An 18149-nucleotide genomic window follows, 5' to 3' on the forward strand; every position below is an offset into this window, starting at 1 on the left:
GCTCCACATTCAAGAATGATGGATGAGTTCATGGACCAAGGTAGAAGGTAATAACATTAACAGCTCTTGTTCACTGCACAGCTGTTGGACTAAGGGTGTTAATCTGTGTTGATGGGCTACTTTTTCTGAAATTGACTCCATGAACCTTGTCCTGATCATTTCATAGCTTTATTCTGGATTCACCTCAGGAAAACATAGATACACCATACTGAGGATGATTATAGACAGGGTTAGACAGGGTAGTTTGAGCACAGTAAAATCATTTAATAATCTGCTAAATCCATTAAAGTTGGGAACATCTGTCTCCGGATACTTACTGATGGCCAGGCTGCAGTCGTAGAAGCTGTAGCCGGGATAGCACTGGCAGCCCCACTCTGTGCACTCTCCATTTCCGTTGCAAAAGTTGGGACAGCGCAGCGCTGTCACCACCTCCCTGGATGCTCCTTGCTGCCCACCCACCTCCAGCGCTCTCTGGGTCCGGTTTTCCAACAGCCTCCTCTCACACTCGTTCTCCAGGTATGGCAGCAGCGCCTCCTCCCAGCCCAAGTCGTCTTTGAGCTGAAGGTCCAAAATGCAGAGATCTACCGCCTCGTCCAGGCGGCGTCCCAGCAGCCCTCGGCACACTGCACCAACGGTGGAGTTGGCCAGAGATATCTGGCACACCTCCAGAGCTTTGGCCGAGGTGAGGCCACTTGGCGTGGGCCACTGAGGTTGCACCTCTGGACGGGCTTCCGCCAAGTGATCCTCTGGGAAGAAGTAGGCAAGGCTCTCCAGATCGGCCTGGCTGAGGCTCTGAGCAGCAAAGACAGGCTGGAATTCAAACAATGCCTGTCTCTTTGGCCTGTCAACAGACAGCAGAAGATCCTCCTGGAACTCACTGTCCAGTTCACTGTTTTTATTATTCTCGCTGTGAAGCTGAAGGTGCCTCCTCTCCAGAGGATGACTGTTAAAGTCAGACATATCCAGGATGCTTTCCTCTGTCTCTGGACTCTTGATGTATTCCACTGTTGTATCCATAAAAGGGAACACAGATGTGTAATCCACATTATTGTACGCTATGCAGTCGGAGTGAGCGGAAGGATTATACGAGTCCCTTAACCCTCTGCCACTGTGATGAGAAGTGCTGTATCCTTTCTGGCACTGACAGAAAGGCCTCCTGAACTCCTCCACTGTCCCATCAGGTGTCTTGTCAAATAAACTCTCACCTGGAGCTATCCTAGCACACACCGAAAGGAACAAAAATCAAGTATCAGTCATGAATTTACAGCAAAAACAAAAACACTAATTGCTGCTGTGGACTGACCTCCAGGCCTCTATGAAGCGGTGCAGGTCATCGGGTGCAAAGGAGACTCCATCAGAGCCAAGGAAGTCGTTGTTTCCATTGCGGTCAAAAGTGCCGCAGAGGCCTTGCGTGTTACTGAAGTCAACGCTGGGCGCACGGATGGACAGACTCATCCCCCAATCGCCAACATCAGCCCTAACAAAGGCCCCGGAGGGAAAGATCAACTACAAGAGGAGAGTCACAATCCAATAGCTAGTTAACAAAAACTCCTGATGCAAATTCTTTGCATTCTTGATCAAATATCCTTCCAAGATGCCTCATGCAAGTATGATTCATGCAAACAGCTTGTAAAGATTTTCCAAACAAATCTATACCAGTGTCAAAATGTTCGGATACCTACGGTGACCTTCTTCCCCTGGTGGGACTCCAGAACCCTGACCCGACTGCCCTCCCTGTCACCTGCGTTCTTCAGGGTAAGCTGTGGCCTGGTTTCCTGAGGCTGACCATTGCACATGTCGAAAACAGCAATGTCGTTTCCCTCACGCACAGCAACACCACAGTTGCAGGCGACGGCGTAGTGTCGGCTGCCGCAGTCCCACTGGCGAGAGTGGACCTCAAAGTCCCTGACGAGGCTCCGGTAAAGGACGAAGCTGCCAGTCTGGTGGTTTTCATACCGCCTGTTGACAGAAGGATATCAAAATATGGCAATATCTGAGTTCATCTTGTGTTTTAATAGGAGTGTCACGATTTTGATTTCATGTTAAAAACTGATGGATATAAGCTTTCAATTTTGATCATCAAAATCAAGAACAATTTCAAAAACAACAGCTAGCTCAATGGTATAGCTCATAACCTGCAAAAAGACAACAGGTTCTGGTCAAAATTGTAAGTGTGCCCATCTTTACCACCACCAAGGAGGTTATGTTTTCACTAGTGTCCGTTTGTTGGTTGGTTGGTTTGTTAGCAAGATTACACAAAAACTACTAAACAGGTTTCCACAAACCTCGGATGGAAGTTGGGTCGCAGAATAAACCCCAAACTTTTGGTGCAGATCCAGATAACGAGACAGACCAAGCAGATTCAAATATACTGCATTTCATTTTATGTCTAATCAGGCTTTGCACAAATTTATGGGGACTGCTGGTGCTTGGTGGAGGTGTGTACTTTACTGAATGCCATTCTAGTGTTTAAAGAAGATTTTGAAAATGTAAATGACAGTTTTCAGGAAATAAAACCAATTCGATGATCTTTACAAATCCAGATATGATAGTTTGGTACAATGGTAGAGCCGTCAGTGTGGAAAAATTACTTAAACTGAGAATTAAATTGAATCGTGGATGTGTAGAATCGTAACACTCCTGTGTTTTAATGCCAAACTGAAGCTCAAACTAACATTTGGCCTCTGCTGGGAACCGATTAGGAGGTATATTACCTGCCGTCCAGGGTAATTACATGTGGGTCAGTCAGAGAGTAGCAGATGGAAGTGGGAACGTCCTGGACCGTGACCTGAGGGCAAGAAGTCAGGAGAGCAAAGATTAGGGGGGCTCCACCCGTTGACCCTCCGACCTTTGGCTTTGATGTTTTCACTAAACACAGATGGGAAAGATCCTCTGCAAGAGGCTCCTCAGAGACACAATGTCTGGAGGGCTGACATCATGTATTACGTAACGTAAAAGCTTGTATGGATGCAAGTAATGACAACACTGAGCAGCTCTCTTTAAACATCATGTCAAAGCCACACTTCTGGTCCTCAACCTGAACCCTCCCCTTCATTTTAAAGAGCACTGTGTATATGTCAACAGTATGACAGAGAAACCTGCAATTACAGCCATCTTTTTAATACTCTCTGATTACAGATATGTTTACATAATTATATCGCTCTGCTTTTACTTCAAACTTCATTTATATTTTTAACCTTGGTACCTTCTTAACTTATTCATGATACCTTTCCAGGACCATCTCCGATGCAGTTTGCATGCAAAAGGACCGTAATATCAAGGATCCATGGCACCAAATTACTTTTATAACATCCAAAAGGATCTCTAGTACCACAAAGACCTCTTCTATTCACTGATGAACTCATAGAATGAGTTCCTAAAGCTTCTTCAGTTTCTCCAACACTATGAAAGAGGATTCAAGGTCCATAAATGGTCCAATTTTCTCTTCAAAGTCCTCATCAAAGACAACTGGAAGCCTCTCAAGGATGACAGGAATCTCTTGGGAGTACTCCCTGATCCCCATTGTGGGGACATCCCTCAAGGATCTCTTCAACTCACAAAAAGGACAATTTCACTGCAATTTGGATGTTGAAATCTCTTTAAGTGTCATGAATCTCCATCAAAGACAACTGGAAGCCCATCTTGGATGTAGGAATCTCTGGGGGGCCACTAAAACCTGCACCAGGATCCCTTAATGATCCGTAGAACACCCTCAAGAATAACTTGAACTTCTTGATGAACTCCTGGAAAACCCTGAAGGATCTCTTGAACCGCCCTCAAGGGACACTTTTCTCTACACTTGCGATGTCTCACATCAAATCCAATGAACTTCTGCATTGACAGCACAGATTTAAAGTAAAATATAATCATCAGAAATGAGAATCAAATCAATCAATCACTCCTTGCTAGTGAGAAAACATCAGATTTATTCATGTTTATCCTTGAACATCCAAAGAACTCACTTTCAGGGACGTTGGGATGTAGTTTCTCCAGAGTCTTGGTGCGCTGTGTCCCGGCAAAACACCGATCAGACTCGGTCGGTTCCCGTCTCGTGTGAAATCGGTGACAGCTGTGACAAAAAACGCCGCCCGGCCACAGCTGCCGTCACTGCAGGCATTAGGCTGGAGCTCCACCTGGCAGGCGGACAGCGCCACGTTAGAGGCCTCATGTCCAAGACTGTCTGTGGACGTCAACACAGGACTACGTTAGTGTTAACGGACGATGCACAGCTGCCTGCAGAACTGTAATAATGTCTTTCTGAGCTGGCTTTGATGTGATACAGGGCAAGTCGGAGCAGAGAAGAAGAGCCAAAGAGTTTTCTGCATGAAATAGGAGTCTTCTCTGATCTCGTTTCATGCGATGACATTTGGATTTCTCAGGGATGACAGCATTAAAATGATCTTAAGACGTCTCAATTTTCAGTTTCTCTAATTTGTGTTTTGAATATCATTGTCCAGTGATGATACAGATAAAACATCATTTTACCGAACAAGTTGTTTTTTTCTCAGACTCTGAGCCAGAAATCTTTACTTCAGCAGCACTTACATACCCTAAACTTTACAGTCTTATTCCTCCCTATATCCTGAAGGTTTTCACTGGGGGCTTTGTTCATATATGAACCACAGCTTGACTTGTAGAACATTTTATACCTAAAAACATGGTGAAAATTTATTTTTGGCCGTTGACAGTCTGATTTATGGAGTGATAAAAAGATATATCCAAGGTTTCTGAAAAAAAAATGTTGCCCTAATCCACTCAGTTTAAGATTAACATGATGGTTAATGTGTATCAACCGTCTTTATAGAAAAGAGAAGACGAGGTTGATGACTCCTGTTTCCCTGCAGGTCTGACCTGGGTCGTGGACGCTCAGAGCCAGAGGGACTCCACACTGGTGGCCGTGGTCGGGGTCGTAGCAGGGGATGGGCACCGTGCTGTGGACGGTCACCTGGTGCTCCTTACTGTTCTCGGCTATGTGGAGCGAGTCTGGAGAAAACTGAAGAAGAAGAGAGTTTGGTGAGTTTGGTGAACAGGAAGGAAAGGTAATTACAAACATTTTAATGTTTCTAAAGGGGAAAACTTGAACTAATTACAAATTAAAACCTGCAAAACAAAACTTAACAGGAACGTTTACCTTCAATCCAGCATAGAAACTCTCGCTCTCTTTTGGAGGAGATCTGCTGTGGCTGGAGTTGACTCTGAAAGTCGACACACTGCAGGAGAACTGTAATAAAAACATCACTTAATCCTTAAAATGACATAAGTGCAAGAGAAGTGAAAGATAAAGGTGTGATACAGTCTTTAAAACACAATCTCTAACTGGGGTTTTAAACTTCTTCTACTATCTATTTTGAAGCTTTACAAAACCTATCATGACCATTTTCTGATTCTAATTCCAAGTGACAGAGACTCTAAAATTGTGCTTGTTAGTCTTGAGAAAGACTAACGATGTCCGACAGACGCTGTGTTTGTGATTCATCCAAACATGTAGCTCACAGCGCAGCTCCAACATTTGACTCACTCTCACGGTTAGAAACATGAAGACGACCTCTGACCCGACTCAGCTGCTACATCAACACGTGTTAACGACGGCCCTCTGCAACACGTTCCAGACACAGCGAATACAACCCCGGTGTCCAAATATGGCAGCGCGATGGTCCGCAGCTGGGGCGGGGTGACTTCACCTCAGGTTCGAAAAGCATCATGTTAAAAAATCTAATTACTTAATGTTTCCTGGCAACTGATAATTTCTCCAGGAAATGAGCGCCGTCAGCAGCCTCTGGGTTCTGGTTATTTGGGAATAAGGCTGTGCAGGAAACTGTTATTACTCTTAATGTTTCAAGTTTACCACAGAGATACAAAAGCAACGTCACTAATAACCAATGACTGAGGAAACTTTGCCAAACTGTGGATTTTTGGAGCATTTTCCCTTCTGTTCGCTGTCGTTTTCCATCAACTGTCATATTTCTGTGATTTCTTCAGATTTCTTCCATCTTTCCCTGCAAATAATTCAGCCTGATGAACACCAGCATCTTCAATTTTTCTTGTTATTGGTCAGCAGCACAAGATTCTTCAATCCAATCCGAATTTGTGGCAAGAGGACGCTAATCCTCCTTCTTAGAGCGATTTATACGTTACATTAAACCCCAAATCTGTGTAATCAAAATGAAACAGCCCATGAACAGGTAACTCCACTGTGGAAGTGTTGAGAAAACTTTGTAAAACAACAACTTTATTGTGTGTATTTGCATCAGTCCATGTAAATACAACGTCGCTAGAATTCACTGTGCAGATTTGATTTGAATGGAGAGTTTTAAACCAGAAGCATGTGCAGCGAGGCTTTCCCAACCTGCAACTGATTTAACTTCCCCGCCCTCCTCTTGCTTTCCCTTAACGGGATACGACACATGTTACCTCTCTGCCTTTGCTTTGTAAGTCTGAACCCAGCCAAAAAGAGGTCAGTGTGATCCAAGGCTTACGCTGCCCGCTGGAGGGGTCAAACCCTCCACATGTGCTCCCTGAAACTTTCTGCACTCTCAGGTCTGGCAGGAATTACCGTCTCTCCGAGCCTGAAGTGAAGACCATCCATCTCCACCACGGAGAAGGGCTTCAGCGTGGAGTCCTGCTTGATCTCAGCCTTCATGCTGTGGCCGATGTGTCTGGCCCAAACCACTTGGAAGCCCAGCGTCTGGCTCCACGGCGGCGGGATGAAGGAGCACCTCAGGTGGACGCTTTGGCCGATGAGCTCCGGGGTGATCACTGGTCGGGACGGCAGGGACGGGACGGCAGCTGAAAGCACAGACAGGGGATTGAAGAAGTGATCTTAAACAACATCGATTAAATGTTTAGTTCTGGAATAAATTAGAGTTTATTGGATTAAATATTGATGATCAACAAAACAAGCAATTTGAAGAGACTATGATGGACATCTTTCACTCTCATTTTCTTACACTTCTTCACTTCACAACAAATCTACATTATAATATAGCTTTTTTGCAATAACAACTGAGTAAACTACATCTGCTGAATCACAACAAGCTGGGAGGAATTCACCAAAAGATGGATTTTTCAGTGCGGATATTTGCAGACCTGGAGACACAAGAGAATTAAATAATTTCCCAGTCTGGGATCATTAAAGTAATTCTATCTATCTATCTATCTATCTTTGAAGGAGAGTTAAGAACAAAAACAATGATGTTAAAAGTGCAAAAATATCCCAAACAATCCTGACAATGGATCACTTCTCCACATGCAGGACGAGCCTCAGGAAGTCTCACCTTTGCACCGCCCGTTGACTTCCACCTCGCCTGGCGGACAGAGTCTGGGTCCCAAATCTGCAGCAACTGAAACATGAAATTTATCAGACTTCTTCTCAAAACTAAGTTAGGTTAGATAACTTCCAAACTGGGCTCTTTAGAAGGAACTAAAACAACCTTTCTTTTCACTTTGACCAACAGAAAATTAGGGTTCATCTATCGGATTTTCCCAAAAAAAGAACATGTATTATATTTACGTGCTTCTTATGTGTCTTATCAAAAATGTTTTTTATGTGTCTGGATCTGAAGTGTTTGAGTTATAAAGGCCAGCATATATTCCAGATTTTGTAAATATTAGTGGAGTGCAATATACAACTTTGACCTTTGCTGAGACTAGCATCACGTTCACCTTTAGCGCAGTATCCCATGCACCCCTGCGTGGGCTGCAGGTAGTAGACCATGAACTCGCCGCAGTGCCGCACCGTGACGGGGATCCTGAAGAGGCAGCAGTCCTTGGCGCTGCCGTGGAAGAACTGCCAGGTGGCGCAGGCCGAGAGCTGGCGGACCTCGCCGGGTCGCGGCAGGGAGGCGTCCTTCAGCGAGAGCCACACCGGAGCCTGAGTACCACAGCGGTTCATCTGCAGGAGGGGCGTCGATAGAAACAGTCATTACCTGCAGCGAGGGGGTTATTACACCCTCCACCTGGACCGAAGCTGCTTATTAAACCAATCTGCTGCATGCGGGATGATTGCACTCGCAGACGATGATTTTTTTTGGCAAGAGACTGGAGACACGAGAGAGACGGGAGAGAGTTTTCTGGCCGAACTCTGACTCACCTCAACGCAGGTGGTCGGCATCTCTGCCGGCTTGTTGTTGATCCAGAATCTGTACCAGCCCGGCGACAGCGAGTGGTCACAGATCAGGTCCTGGATGGCCGTGTTCTGGATCTCTGTGGAGTCAAAGTCCACGCTGCGATAGGGACTACGCAGAGTCCGGTGGCCTCCTGGGTAACACTCTGGAGCTGAGAGGAGGAGAAAGACGACATTCAGCAGATGTTTTTCTGTTAAAGTTCAAAAAAAGTGAAAAAGGAAGAACAGATTGTTCTAGACTGAGAAACAGACACTAAGTGTTACTGTGGCTCTTTTTCTCCACGGTAGAAAACTTTTTTGGAAGCTCGCCTTTAATGAAATATCAATCTCTTCCTCTCTTTTTCTCTTCTTGAGTTCCAGATGTGTCAGTTTAATGAAGAGGAAATGAAAACTCAAGACTCTCAGGCCGCGATCAGATGAGCGAGTTTACCCCAGAGTCATGTTTTTATCTTTGACGGAGTCCGGCTGTTTGGTTCTGTACAGAGAGGACAGACACGACAAAGATAGACCAAACAAAAGCAGCTCAGGCTGTCATGGGAAACGTCTGAGTGTCCTTGGCTTGACCAAGAAGTCTTATCTCTGTCAGCATGCTGTGGGTAAAAGGATTTATTTAAACTGGAGCGTGAAAGTTTATTGTTGGTCTTGAGAATAGCAGTTTAAACAATCTTAGTCTTAATTTTATCTTTGGCCGGATGATATATGGGTAGAGATCGTAAATTATACCCCAACGTAAACATCTATTGAAGAGTCCACGAGACTCCAGAGAAGATAATAAGTGAAGTATTTTATCAAACTGAGGTTAATCGTTGCTCTGCTGGACTTATTGTTTCCATTTAAACATAAACTCAACAGCTGTTAATGATCTGCTTTAGTAACAAAGTTTTATATCTGTTCTAACAGCAACAAATAAAAGACACTGACCACTGAAAATAAAATGAAACCACCACCGCTGCGTGCCATTATGTCATTAAAGTGAAAGAGGCAACATTTAACAAGTTTGCATTGTTGTGGGTTACACAACACTATCATCATCAGACAGGGTATTAACGATGACGGAGGTAGATGAAGCATCCGACTGACAGAAGATCAGACGAGGAAGAAGTGTCTGTTTGACTGACAGACGGACCAAAAACAACTCATGTGTCGTAGAAATTACCGCTCATTATCAAAGCAAATGACAAGTGGTGGCAGAGAAGAGGTGACAAAATGATGTGTACCATTTGCTCTTTGAACTGCCGGGAGGCGTTGAGGAGGTGAGCAGGAGGGATCATTTCACCCCCGGAGGTTATCTAAATTACTAAGAATAACAGACATTCCTGCGAGCCTCTCGCCTCTCCACACTCGGGAAAGGACGCTAAAGCCGATGGCGCATGACAGGCCGGTGAACAGCGCCTGCAGCTGGAGGCTGAAACCAACCGGGGGAGTCATTTGAAGCAGAACGTGTAGTTTTCCACTCAAAAGCTTCAAACCTGTGAAGTGAAATGGGTCGAAGTCGTCAACAGAAGCCAGACAACGAGAACAAGCTGTTCTTTCAATTCCAAGGGACAAAACCAGTTCCCCTCCTCCTGTTTGAGTTTGATTGTGGCGGCTGAGTAAAGCCACATCAGGGAGGACAAACATTCTGGGTATTTAGGATGTCTCCAGCCTTGAATGGACGGGGCGAAGTTACTGCCAGTGATCCCAAACCTAAACAGCGTCTTACAGGCTTGTCTTCACGTTGACAGCCCTTTGAAAGCAAACGCTTTTGTTTATACCTCGTCTGGAAGCTCCGCTGACAACACTGGAGGTCACAGGTTGTCCAAACAGCCAGGTTTTTCAGGCAGGAGGACAATCGGTGAGACTTTGGCTGCTGGCTAAACTGCTCCAATTGGCGGCTTAATGAGTTTACAGAGCTGACGGGGAGGGGGTGAGCTAATGAAGCGCCCCCCCCTGGGCGGGAGGAGATCCCACTGGGAGGGAGGCCCCTTAGCAGCCCGGATGTGCAGGAACTCTGCAGGGAATCCGCCAAGTTATCAGGAAATAAACACATTTGAAATAGCGTGGTGTGAACATGACTCTGGTTACGGACTTATTATCAACAATAAATACGTTTTTTATGGTAGATAACATTTGACACACACGCGTTTAAATCAAAATATATAATTTCTTTCCAGCTTTTCATTGTTGACAAGTGAAAAAGCAGCATTCATACTGAGCAAACTCTCAAATAAAAGTCTGCACGAGAGGAAAAAGAAGCACATGGATGATTAAATAAAAGACAAGGACACGGGAGAATCAATTAACTGAAAGGGTTCACATACAGTAGTCGCTTTGACCCCTTTTGGTCCAGACTGAAATATCTCATCATCAGATGGATTGCCGTGAAATCGTGGTCAGAGATTTACGTCCCCCAGAGGACGACCACTTGACCTTTGTCTGTAACCCCGACATCAAGACTGAATTTTCCCTCTTACACTCAGAATGTCTCTGGAACGTCTGCCCTCAAGTTTCCAGAAGATGTGTTTTCTTTTTTTCACGGTACCACAGACAAAGATTGTAGATGGAATCAACAAAACAACTCAATTCTGTCCCACTTTTTAGTCAGAGAACTGAATCAAGTACCAGATATTTGAGGAAACAACATTGAGATCCAGAAATGTTACATTTTTGATTCACAGTCGGACTTAAATGCTTCCAAAATCAGAAAAAACACTTTCCAAGCAGCTGTTATTGATTCAGGTAGTCAAATACAATATGTCTGCAGATGTTTGGGGTTGCAGTGAACTTCAGTAGCTTGTCTGGACTGAACGATACAGTCCAGCGGGTCTGAACGATGTTTGGTGTCACATGACGTTTCATTGATAAAGGAGGTCAGTGAGGTTCGAGGTGAAGAATTTAAGATTGTTGCTGGTTTTCACGCACGTCTTTCAGCCCGTTGAACCAATACCGTTTGAATTTTGTGTGACAATGCGTCTCCTCCAGTTACAGGAGTTGAGTTTGTTCTGGCACAGAAATGCCTGGTATTCTGGCTGCAGAGCTCTGCCGACCCACAGCGGTTGTTTTTACGACGGGCTGCCTTAAAGTTTTACGACCGCGAGCTTTGATGTGTCGTTGGACGTCCTGGAGACGAAGATATGAGCGAGAGGGAAGACAGGGTGGCATGTTGGACGGACTGAGACGACAGCTTTAGTTACACTCAAGTAGAATAAACTCTGAGATGTTTGTTTCTTGTTTCTTTCCTCTGTGACAGTAAACTGAATATCTTTGCTTGTGGACGAAACAAGACATTTGAGGACATTTTTCACCCGTTTCTGACAGTTTACAGACCAAACAACTATTGATTTCTTCTTGTGTCAGATATTTACATATCTTAAAATCATAGAATCACCACTTTTTTCTTCTAGTTTGAATCTAAAGGTCTGTTTTCAGTCTTATTCCCAGCTCGTCCAATACTGAAGCCTTTGGATTGTATTACACATTGGCTGCCATCCCAAAGCGTCAGTATTTGATAAGTTGATAACTTTTCTTACAAAGAGGACCTTTAACTAAGACATGAACTGTCCTTCAACACTTTCAGCTCGAGTCTGACTGATGCTCGACTCGTTGGGCCGATGCCGATATCAGGGAGTGGAAGAATCAGCTGATATAAACACATTTCATTCACAGTGACCTCCAACATGTGGTCACCAAACCAAACACTATTTTACAGTTTAACTATAAACATCATCGTCTAAAGTTCAAATTCCTGCATTATAATCTCTAAAATAAAGTTTTTATTAATGGCCAGTATCGGACTGACAATGTATCAGTCTGGCTCTACTTTCATCCACACTGTTGTCACAAAACTGGAATTTCTAACTTCAATGCAATAACGTCAAAAATATCAATGTTTGAGACCATTGTAGAAAAACCAAGAAGAACTGAATAAACAGAACATTTTAGATTTTTATCAACAGGTATATAAATAAGATTTAATGTAAGACAATGAGGTATAACTTTTTTCTTGGCTTGTAGCAGAGAACAGCAGACAGAGTGGTCTTAATGTTAAATATCTCACCTTTAAACTGCTTCAATTATTCATAATAAATATGTGTTAGTATTAATTCACTCGTGAACAGAAAGTGTTTTTTCTACAGTGTTTTGGGGCCTGAAGCAAAGATTCATCACTGGTCCCTCCGATCGGAGCTCCTCACCATTATGTTTTAAATAATTGTCATAAAAAAACACATTTATTCAGTGATTCATAAAAATTCTGTGTATTTATAACAATGAAATCTGAATTTAATGATTCAATAACTTCATTGCTGTTTCTTCACTTTATTTCATACTGTCAGTGACTTTGAGCTGACGTAAGAAGAGCTCAAGACAACAACTTTATTTACGGCTGCACAAATAATCTAAATATTATCGAAGAGGCTGCAGTTTCATCAGTCTTCTGGTTATATTGATATGAGTTTGATACTTTGAGCACATTCCAGAGCCTGAACTTTATTACTTTTAGTTGAGCAAATAAGTGGAATCAGTATGTGAACTTCTAAAAGACTGCGTGGACTTTCTCCACCTCTGGTTTTGAGGCAGCAGCCGTGCAGTAAAGTGACTTCATGGGAGGTTTAAGGAGGTTTATAGCTGTCACTGCAAAATGTGCCAATATTTATATCCCAAATTTTATTGAGAGAGGCTCTGAACATTTGCCTTGGTTCACATCAGTGAATAAAACAGCTCACATCTGAGATCTGATGCATTTTGTGCATTTTTATATTTGTCACACATGTTTGATGTCAGCTCTGGCGCAGAGACGACAGCATGACTGGAGAAGTCTTACATTGAGCAACAAGTGTTGTGTTGTGTTGTCACCACAACTCAGTGTTGTTGTCTTGTTTCAATTAAAGCTGGAGGATTTCTCTCAGATTCTGTTTCTGAGACTGTTTTTATTGTTTCCGAAGCATTTAATCATCTGTATCTTCAGTCATTTGTAGCTCTAATTGAGTTCAGTTCACATGCAGAACTCCAGGAGTGATAATTAATGATTTATAAAGAGCTGATGCATCAATTAAGGAACTTTCAGAGCAATCAGAATGTGTTTAAATCAACAGCTGGCAGATTCATTCCATCTGTCTTTGAGTTGTGTCTCAGAGTGCTTTCGTCCTCTGAATGTGGCTGCAGGTTTGTTCTGTCTGTCTCTGAAGGTCCATCTAACCTCTGCTGGACCTGCTGAGTGATCGGAATGCAGCCTCACAGGCCAAAACCCGCAAATCTGCTGCATGTCACAGGGAAGATGTTCCTCTGATCTGTTTTATATTCAACGAATTAATCATTAAAAAAAACGTGTATTTATCTAAAAGCCTCTAATCATGAGGTGGTTTTGTGTTCTGCACGCCAGCTGCAGGATGTTGAGCTGTGTAGAAGTTTATAATCCACTTACCATTTTGCGCAAACGCTCCAAACTGCACGACCCAAAGCAAGGCGATGCGTAAAAACCCAGAACCAAACGCGCAGCGGTCCATGTCTGCGGCTCCTCCGGGGGGTGAAGAGAGGCAGCAGGTCGGCTTCAGTCGTCGGGTCCCATTGAGAGTTCGGTGGGAAAGTGGCGCAAACTGTTTGGTAATTAGAGGAAAGAGGCTGAAACGAGACTGCGAGCTGTGAGAGCGCAGCGCGTCAGAAGAGGAGGAGGGAGGAGGGAGGAGGCAGCGAGGAGGCTCTGCCTGGAGGTGGGTCCTCACGAGCCAGAACCATCAGAACCACGTGGGTTCAGATCGAGAATGATCCTGATCAGAGCTGCAACTGGAAATAAACAGCTCATAATCCTGAGAATCCACAGATCCAAACTCCTCTTTATCCGCAGCCAGCTCTCTGACTCCTCCAGAACCAGTGGACCAGCACACCTCGAAACCTGGTCCAGAATCAGACTCTCACGCCGGACTCGAACCTACAGTCCAGACAACGGTGCCGCAGACTTCACACATCACTGCGTTGTGTCTACACACGCAGCTGTATGTCTGCGGCTTATATACACTCACAGCATGACAGCAGCTGTGCAGGAAGTCCGGTCCGGTCCGGTCCAGTCAGGCTTTATGACGGAGGAACACGAGGATAAGAGGATGCTCATGAGAGGAGTTTAACTAACAGTGCAGGACAGGCTTCATTCAAGATCATCACATATTTGTATTTAATGTTTTTAAAACTATTTTTTCATTTTCATAATTTGTATTTATCTATTAAAATTACTTCATCTGTTTTTAAGTTCAATTAAAGCCATTAATGTCTGAGTTAACCTAATTTAGGTTGAAAAGTAAGTTTGAATTTTTAAATGTCGAATCTTAATTTCAAGAAACAGCTGCTGCTCCAAAAACATCATGTTAATAAAAAAAGTGTAACAGTTTGATAAACTAAAGAAGGAATTAAATAATTATTGTTATCATGTTATTAGCATGTTAGCTTTTTTGTTATTGTAAAAAAAAAAGATCCTTGACTTCTTTCAAAATGTGTTGAAGACAAGCAGCATGCTTTTTTTAACATGTTTTTTCTTTAAACTATATAAAAAATATGTTCTCGGGAGTTTTGCGTCTTAAACAAGGCACACTGCAATATGCTGATGATGTGTTTCTATGAGTTGATTGAACTCGTGTACATTTAATTCATCCAACTCATCATTTAAAGTCAAATGACTTCAGGTTAAAAGATGTATTTAAGTTAAGAAGTGTCTGAAAATTTAAAAATAGCCTATAAACTTTAAGTTTAATCAACGTGAAACAACTAAAACTTGTATATGTTTGTTAAGTTAACTAGAAAAATTGAGTTAATTCCACTAAATTCTGTAATTATCTAATACTGCCTTTTAATACAGTGTTAGAGGATAAACTAACATTACAAAATAACATTAAATAACACAGCACAACATAACATAATGTGGATAAAAGCAACAATCCCTCGTCCATATGTGTCTTTAAACTATACATGTTTCTCCTCCAGCTTCACGGTCATGTTGTAAAAACCAACCTTCTCACCTTAGACGTGACCTTCAGGGAAACTCAATAAGAAGCGCCCTCTAGGTCAAGCGGATTGACCTTTGACCCCGTCCCCCTGCCCTCTGAGTTTACAGTTTACAGCCGAACGACCATTTTCAGGTCAAGATGGTTTTCCCCAAAACAAACGTGGAGCATTTTAGAAATATCTGCTCTCCACAAGAGCTGGAAGCAATAACTACAAATGAGCTCGTTGTAGCGTCTCTAAGACAAGCTGACATAATCAAAGCAATCCGACTGCACTCTTAAAAAATGACATGCCATTCTAAAGACATCCGGACGTCAGATATCTGAGCCGTGTTCGAACACAACATGTAAAGAAAACATGAATAGATTCTACATGTGGTTAAAAACCGGCGTTTTAAAGAAGATAACACTGGTGCTCTGAAAGGCAAACGACACAGACGTGTTAAAAACGACTTGTGGTTTTTTTAATAGTGCAGCAACAATATGGCTGCAAGATGTTTGTGGGCATTCGCTGACATGCCTCTTGTATGTTCCTGCCTTGTTTTTCTCACAGTAAAGAAAAGGATGTGTGACATCTGGAAGCGCTCAGGAGGCCGGACTGAAACTTCCCCCCGTGTCGTTTCTCAGGGAACAAACATCAAAGCAGACGGCAGATAATGTGTCCTGATCAGAGACGAGCCAAAACCACCTCCACCTCCACCACCACCATCACCACTACCACCACCGCCGCTGCTGCAGTCTGAAGTGAACCTGGGAGGGTTTCAGGAGGTAATGTGGGTGGTGCACATGCAGGACAGGTGTGGAAAGGCCGAGAGCTACAGGACAAATTGGGGTTTGAATGTAGGAGCAGTGAGGAGGACGACAGGGAAGAGAGAGGTTGTAGTTTCTGGCCCCTGTGTCGTGAATTATGTTACAAAGAAACCAATATTTGCTTTCTTGTTGATACGTTTAATGTCTCTGGTTGTTTTAGGGCGATGTTGCCTTGATTTTTACAGTTTATCTGAGTCACTGTTGAAGCCAAAAGCTGACAAACAAGATTTTTCCAATTATCATAATAAAAAAATACATATAAGTGAGGGAATGGTACAACATCTACGCTAAAGAAAACTAAATTGTTGTCTCATGACCAATCTAGGTGGTGGAAGTCAGCTTGAACAGAAGCGACACTTAATAAATATGTGCTGTTTTTAGTGTGTCACTGCTTTTTACCGCCCTGGGGCTTAAGGTTTTGTTTAATAAGTATATTTATGTAGTTAGATGACAGGAAACATTTGGAAAAGATGGTTGAAAAGTGTTCGACAGCCAGGACAGGTCATGTAGCTGGTCAGGAGGTTTTGATTGCATCACAACCAGCTGCTAAGAAAAGTGTGGATGTAAAAAAAAACCAAATGTACCCAAACATGTCCGATCCAGTGAACTACTGATAAGTTTCATTTTTGGTTAATAGGGAAAATGAATTGGCATCATTACTGCTCTTAAGGTGATGTATGTCCTGTTGAAACAGGTCACTGCCGGGTCAACCTCAAGTGTGAACCAATCAGCTTTTAGTATGTGAGAGAAAGGTAGTTGGTCGGGATCAGAGAGAAATCTGAGAATACTTACTGGGTCGGACTTTCTGTTGTTGAAGCCAATGAGATCAAAAACTACTGGCACTTGTTTCACAGTCAGTGCTCTTCATGTTTGTTTTTATTGCAATTTTATGGAAATGTTGCTGAACTGAAGAAAGTTGTCTAACATGAGAAATGACTTGATCGCTTAAATGTGGCATCCAGCAACTTTTCTGTAAAAGTTTCGGTATATTTAAACCAGTGAAGTGTTTACAGCTGCTACAAATGGAAACACTTGGAGGCATTTTACATTTTCTTTATGTTCAATTCTCAGTTTATTGTTTGTTTTTTGTGCTCTGATTAGATTCAGGCACAAGATCTAGAACATCATGTACAAAACATCAAACATCAATACTTGATTCTGTTGCTGTGAGAACATCTGTGAACCGTCCTGACGTCTGGTTAAAAACATCTCACAAATGTTTAAACCCAGTCTTAAACAGTTGTCACTGGCTTCACAGCCTTCTTGATTATCGTCTCATCATTGTGACATGAAAGTCGGCTCATATACCTCTTAATTGGAAAGTTATATTGTATAAATGTTTATATGTTAAGTGTGAAACAAGTCAAATATAAATCTGCACATTTTTAGTGGTTTGCAGGAACTTTAAAAGACATTTTATTTTAGCATTTCAAAAAGAGTTTAAGAAACAACATTTCTAAAATTTTAAATGCCTGAACGTGAAGCACAACATTTAAAAACCATCAGTTCAGTTCAGACATCTAACGAAGCTCTGAGACTTTCTCACAGCGCTGAAGTCTGAATGAAAAGGCAGAACACCTGCTGCTCCTCTCAGGTCTTTTATTTAGTGGAAAGGTATGTGTCTTTGTCTCAGCGGCCTCCAGCACCTGATATTTACTCTTCAGTCGGGAGGCCGACCTTCTCTGTTTCAGCTCTGCGGGCTCTCACTTCCCCCCGCAGTGAAATCATCTCAGTCACAAACTGTTTTTAGTCACATGAAGAGATAATGAACAGATGAGGCCTCTGCAGAGGTCTGTGTGCAGAGTTTAACCCACATTTAGAAATGGAAAACAACCTGCTTTACAGAAAATACAGGTTTAAGTAAGTAGAGAAGAAATTAAGTGTTAAGTATCAGATTTTTATACAGTCTTCATGCTGTTTAACTTTCTTTAAAACATTGTGTTGTGTTGTTGTGTTGAAGGTGTTCCTCAGGGCACCTCCTCGGATCCTCTTTAAAATCTCCTGAAGATACAGCGAAGTATCTCAGTCATGGTGTCGATTCAGGAGGTTCTCCAGAGACGGTGTCTGACAGAAGGTTCTGGCCTCGCTTTGAGTCCAAACACAGGCTGCCGGGCCTCACTGAGTGCTGGTTACACCTCCGTACTGCGGGTCAGAGTACAGTACCACCTCTGAACCTTCAGCTTTGGGTTTTTCTCACTCTGTCGAGGTTGATCATGAGACATTTCCCAAATAGTGAGGTGTCACTGAGG

General features: G+C 42.9%; 1 protein-coding gene and 1 long non-coding RNA gene across 4 annotated transcripts in view; one reads left to right on the forward strand and one right to left on the reverse strand.

The window, feature by feature from the left end:
* The window catches only part of LOC115577009 (von Willebrand factor D and EGF domain-containing protein), a 27499-nt gene extending 13785 nt beyond the window's left edge, over positions 1–13714 (reverse strand). For all 3 annotated transcript variants that reach the window (XM_030409757.1, XM_030409758.1, XM_030409756.1), the window contains exons 1-12: positions 13524–13714; positions 8090–8274; positions 7663–7891; positions 7275–7340; positions 6554–6786; positions 5132–5221; positions 4852–4993; positions 3963–4180; positions 2715–2788; positions 1683–1959; positions 1304–1506; positions 318–1216 (exon numbers count right to left, since the gene is read on the reverse strand). In XM_030409757.1, the coding sequence (XP_030265617.1) occupies positions 318–1216; positions 1304–1506; positions 1683–1959; positions 2715–2788; positions 3963–4180; positions 4852–4993; positions 5132–5221; positions 6554–6786; positions 7275–7340; positions 7663–7891; positions 8090–8274; positions 13524–13605 (2698 nt within the window). In that variant the 5' untranslated portion in view covers positions 13606–13714. The remainder of the gene's footprint in view (positions 1–317; positions 1217–1303; positions 1507–1682; positions 1960–2714; positions 2789–3962; positions 4181–4851; positions 4994–5131; positions 5222–6553; positions 6787–7274; positions 7341–7662; positions 7892–8089; positions 8275–13523) is intronic.
* The window catches only part of LOC115577063 (uncharacterized), an 18512-nt gene extending 2038 nt beyond the window's left edge, over positions 1–16474 (forward strand). Inside the window, exons 3-4 of the long non-coding RNA XR_003983009.1 lie at positions 4845–5013; positions 15644–16474. This is a non-coding gene — a long non-coding RNA (uncharacterized LOC115577063). The remainder of the gene's footprint in view (positions 1–4844; positions 5014–15643) is intronic.
* The last annotated feature ends 1675 nt before the right edge of the window (positions 16475–18149 follow it).

Source organism: Sparus aurata, chromosome 24, assembly GCF_900880675.1.
Source record: "Sparus aurata chromosome 24, fSpaAur1.1, whole genome shotgun sequence".
Classification (NCBI taxonomy): domain Eukaryota; kingdom Metazoa; phylum Chordata; class Actinopteri; order Spariformes; family Sparidae; genus Sparus; species Sparus aurata.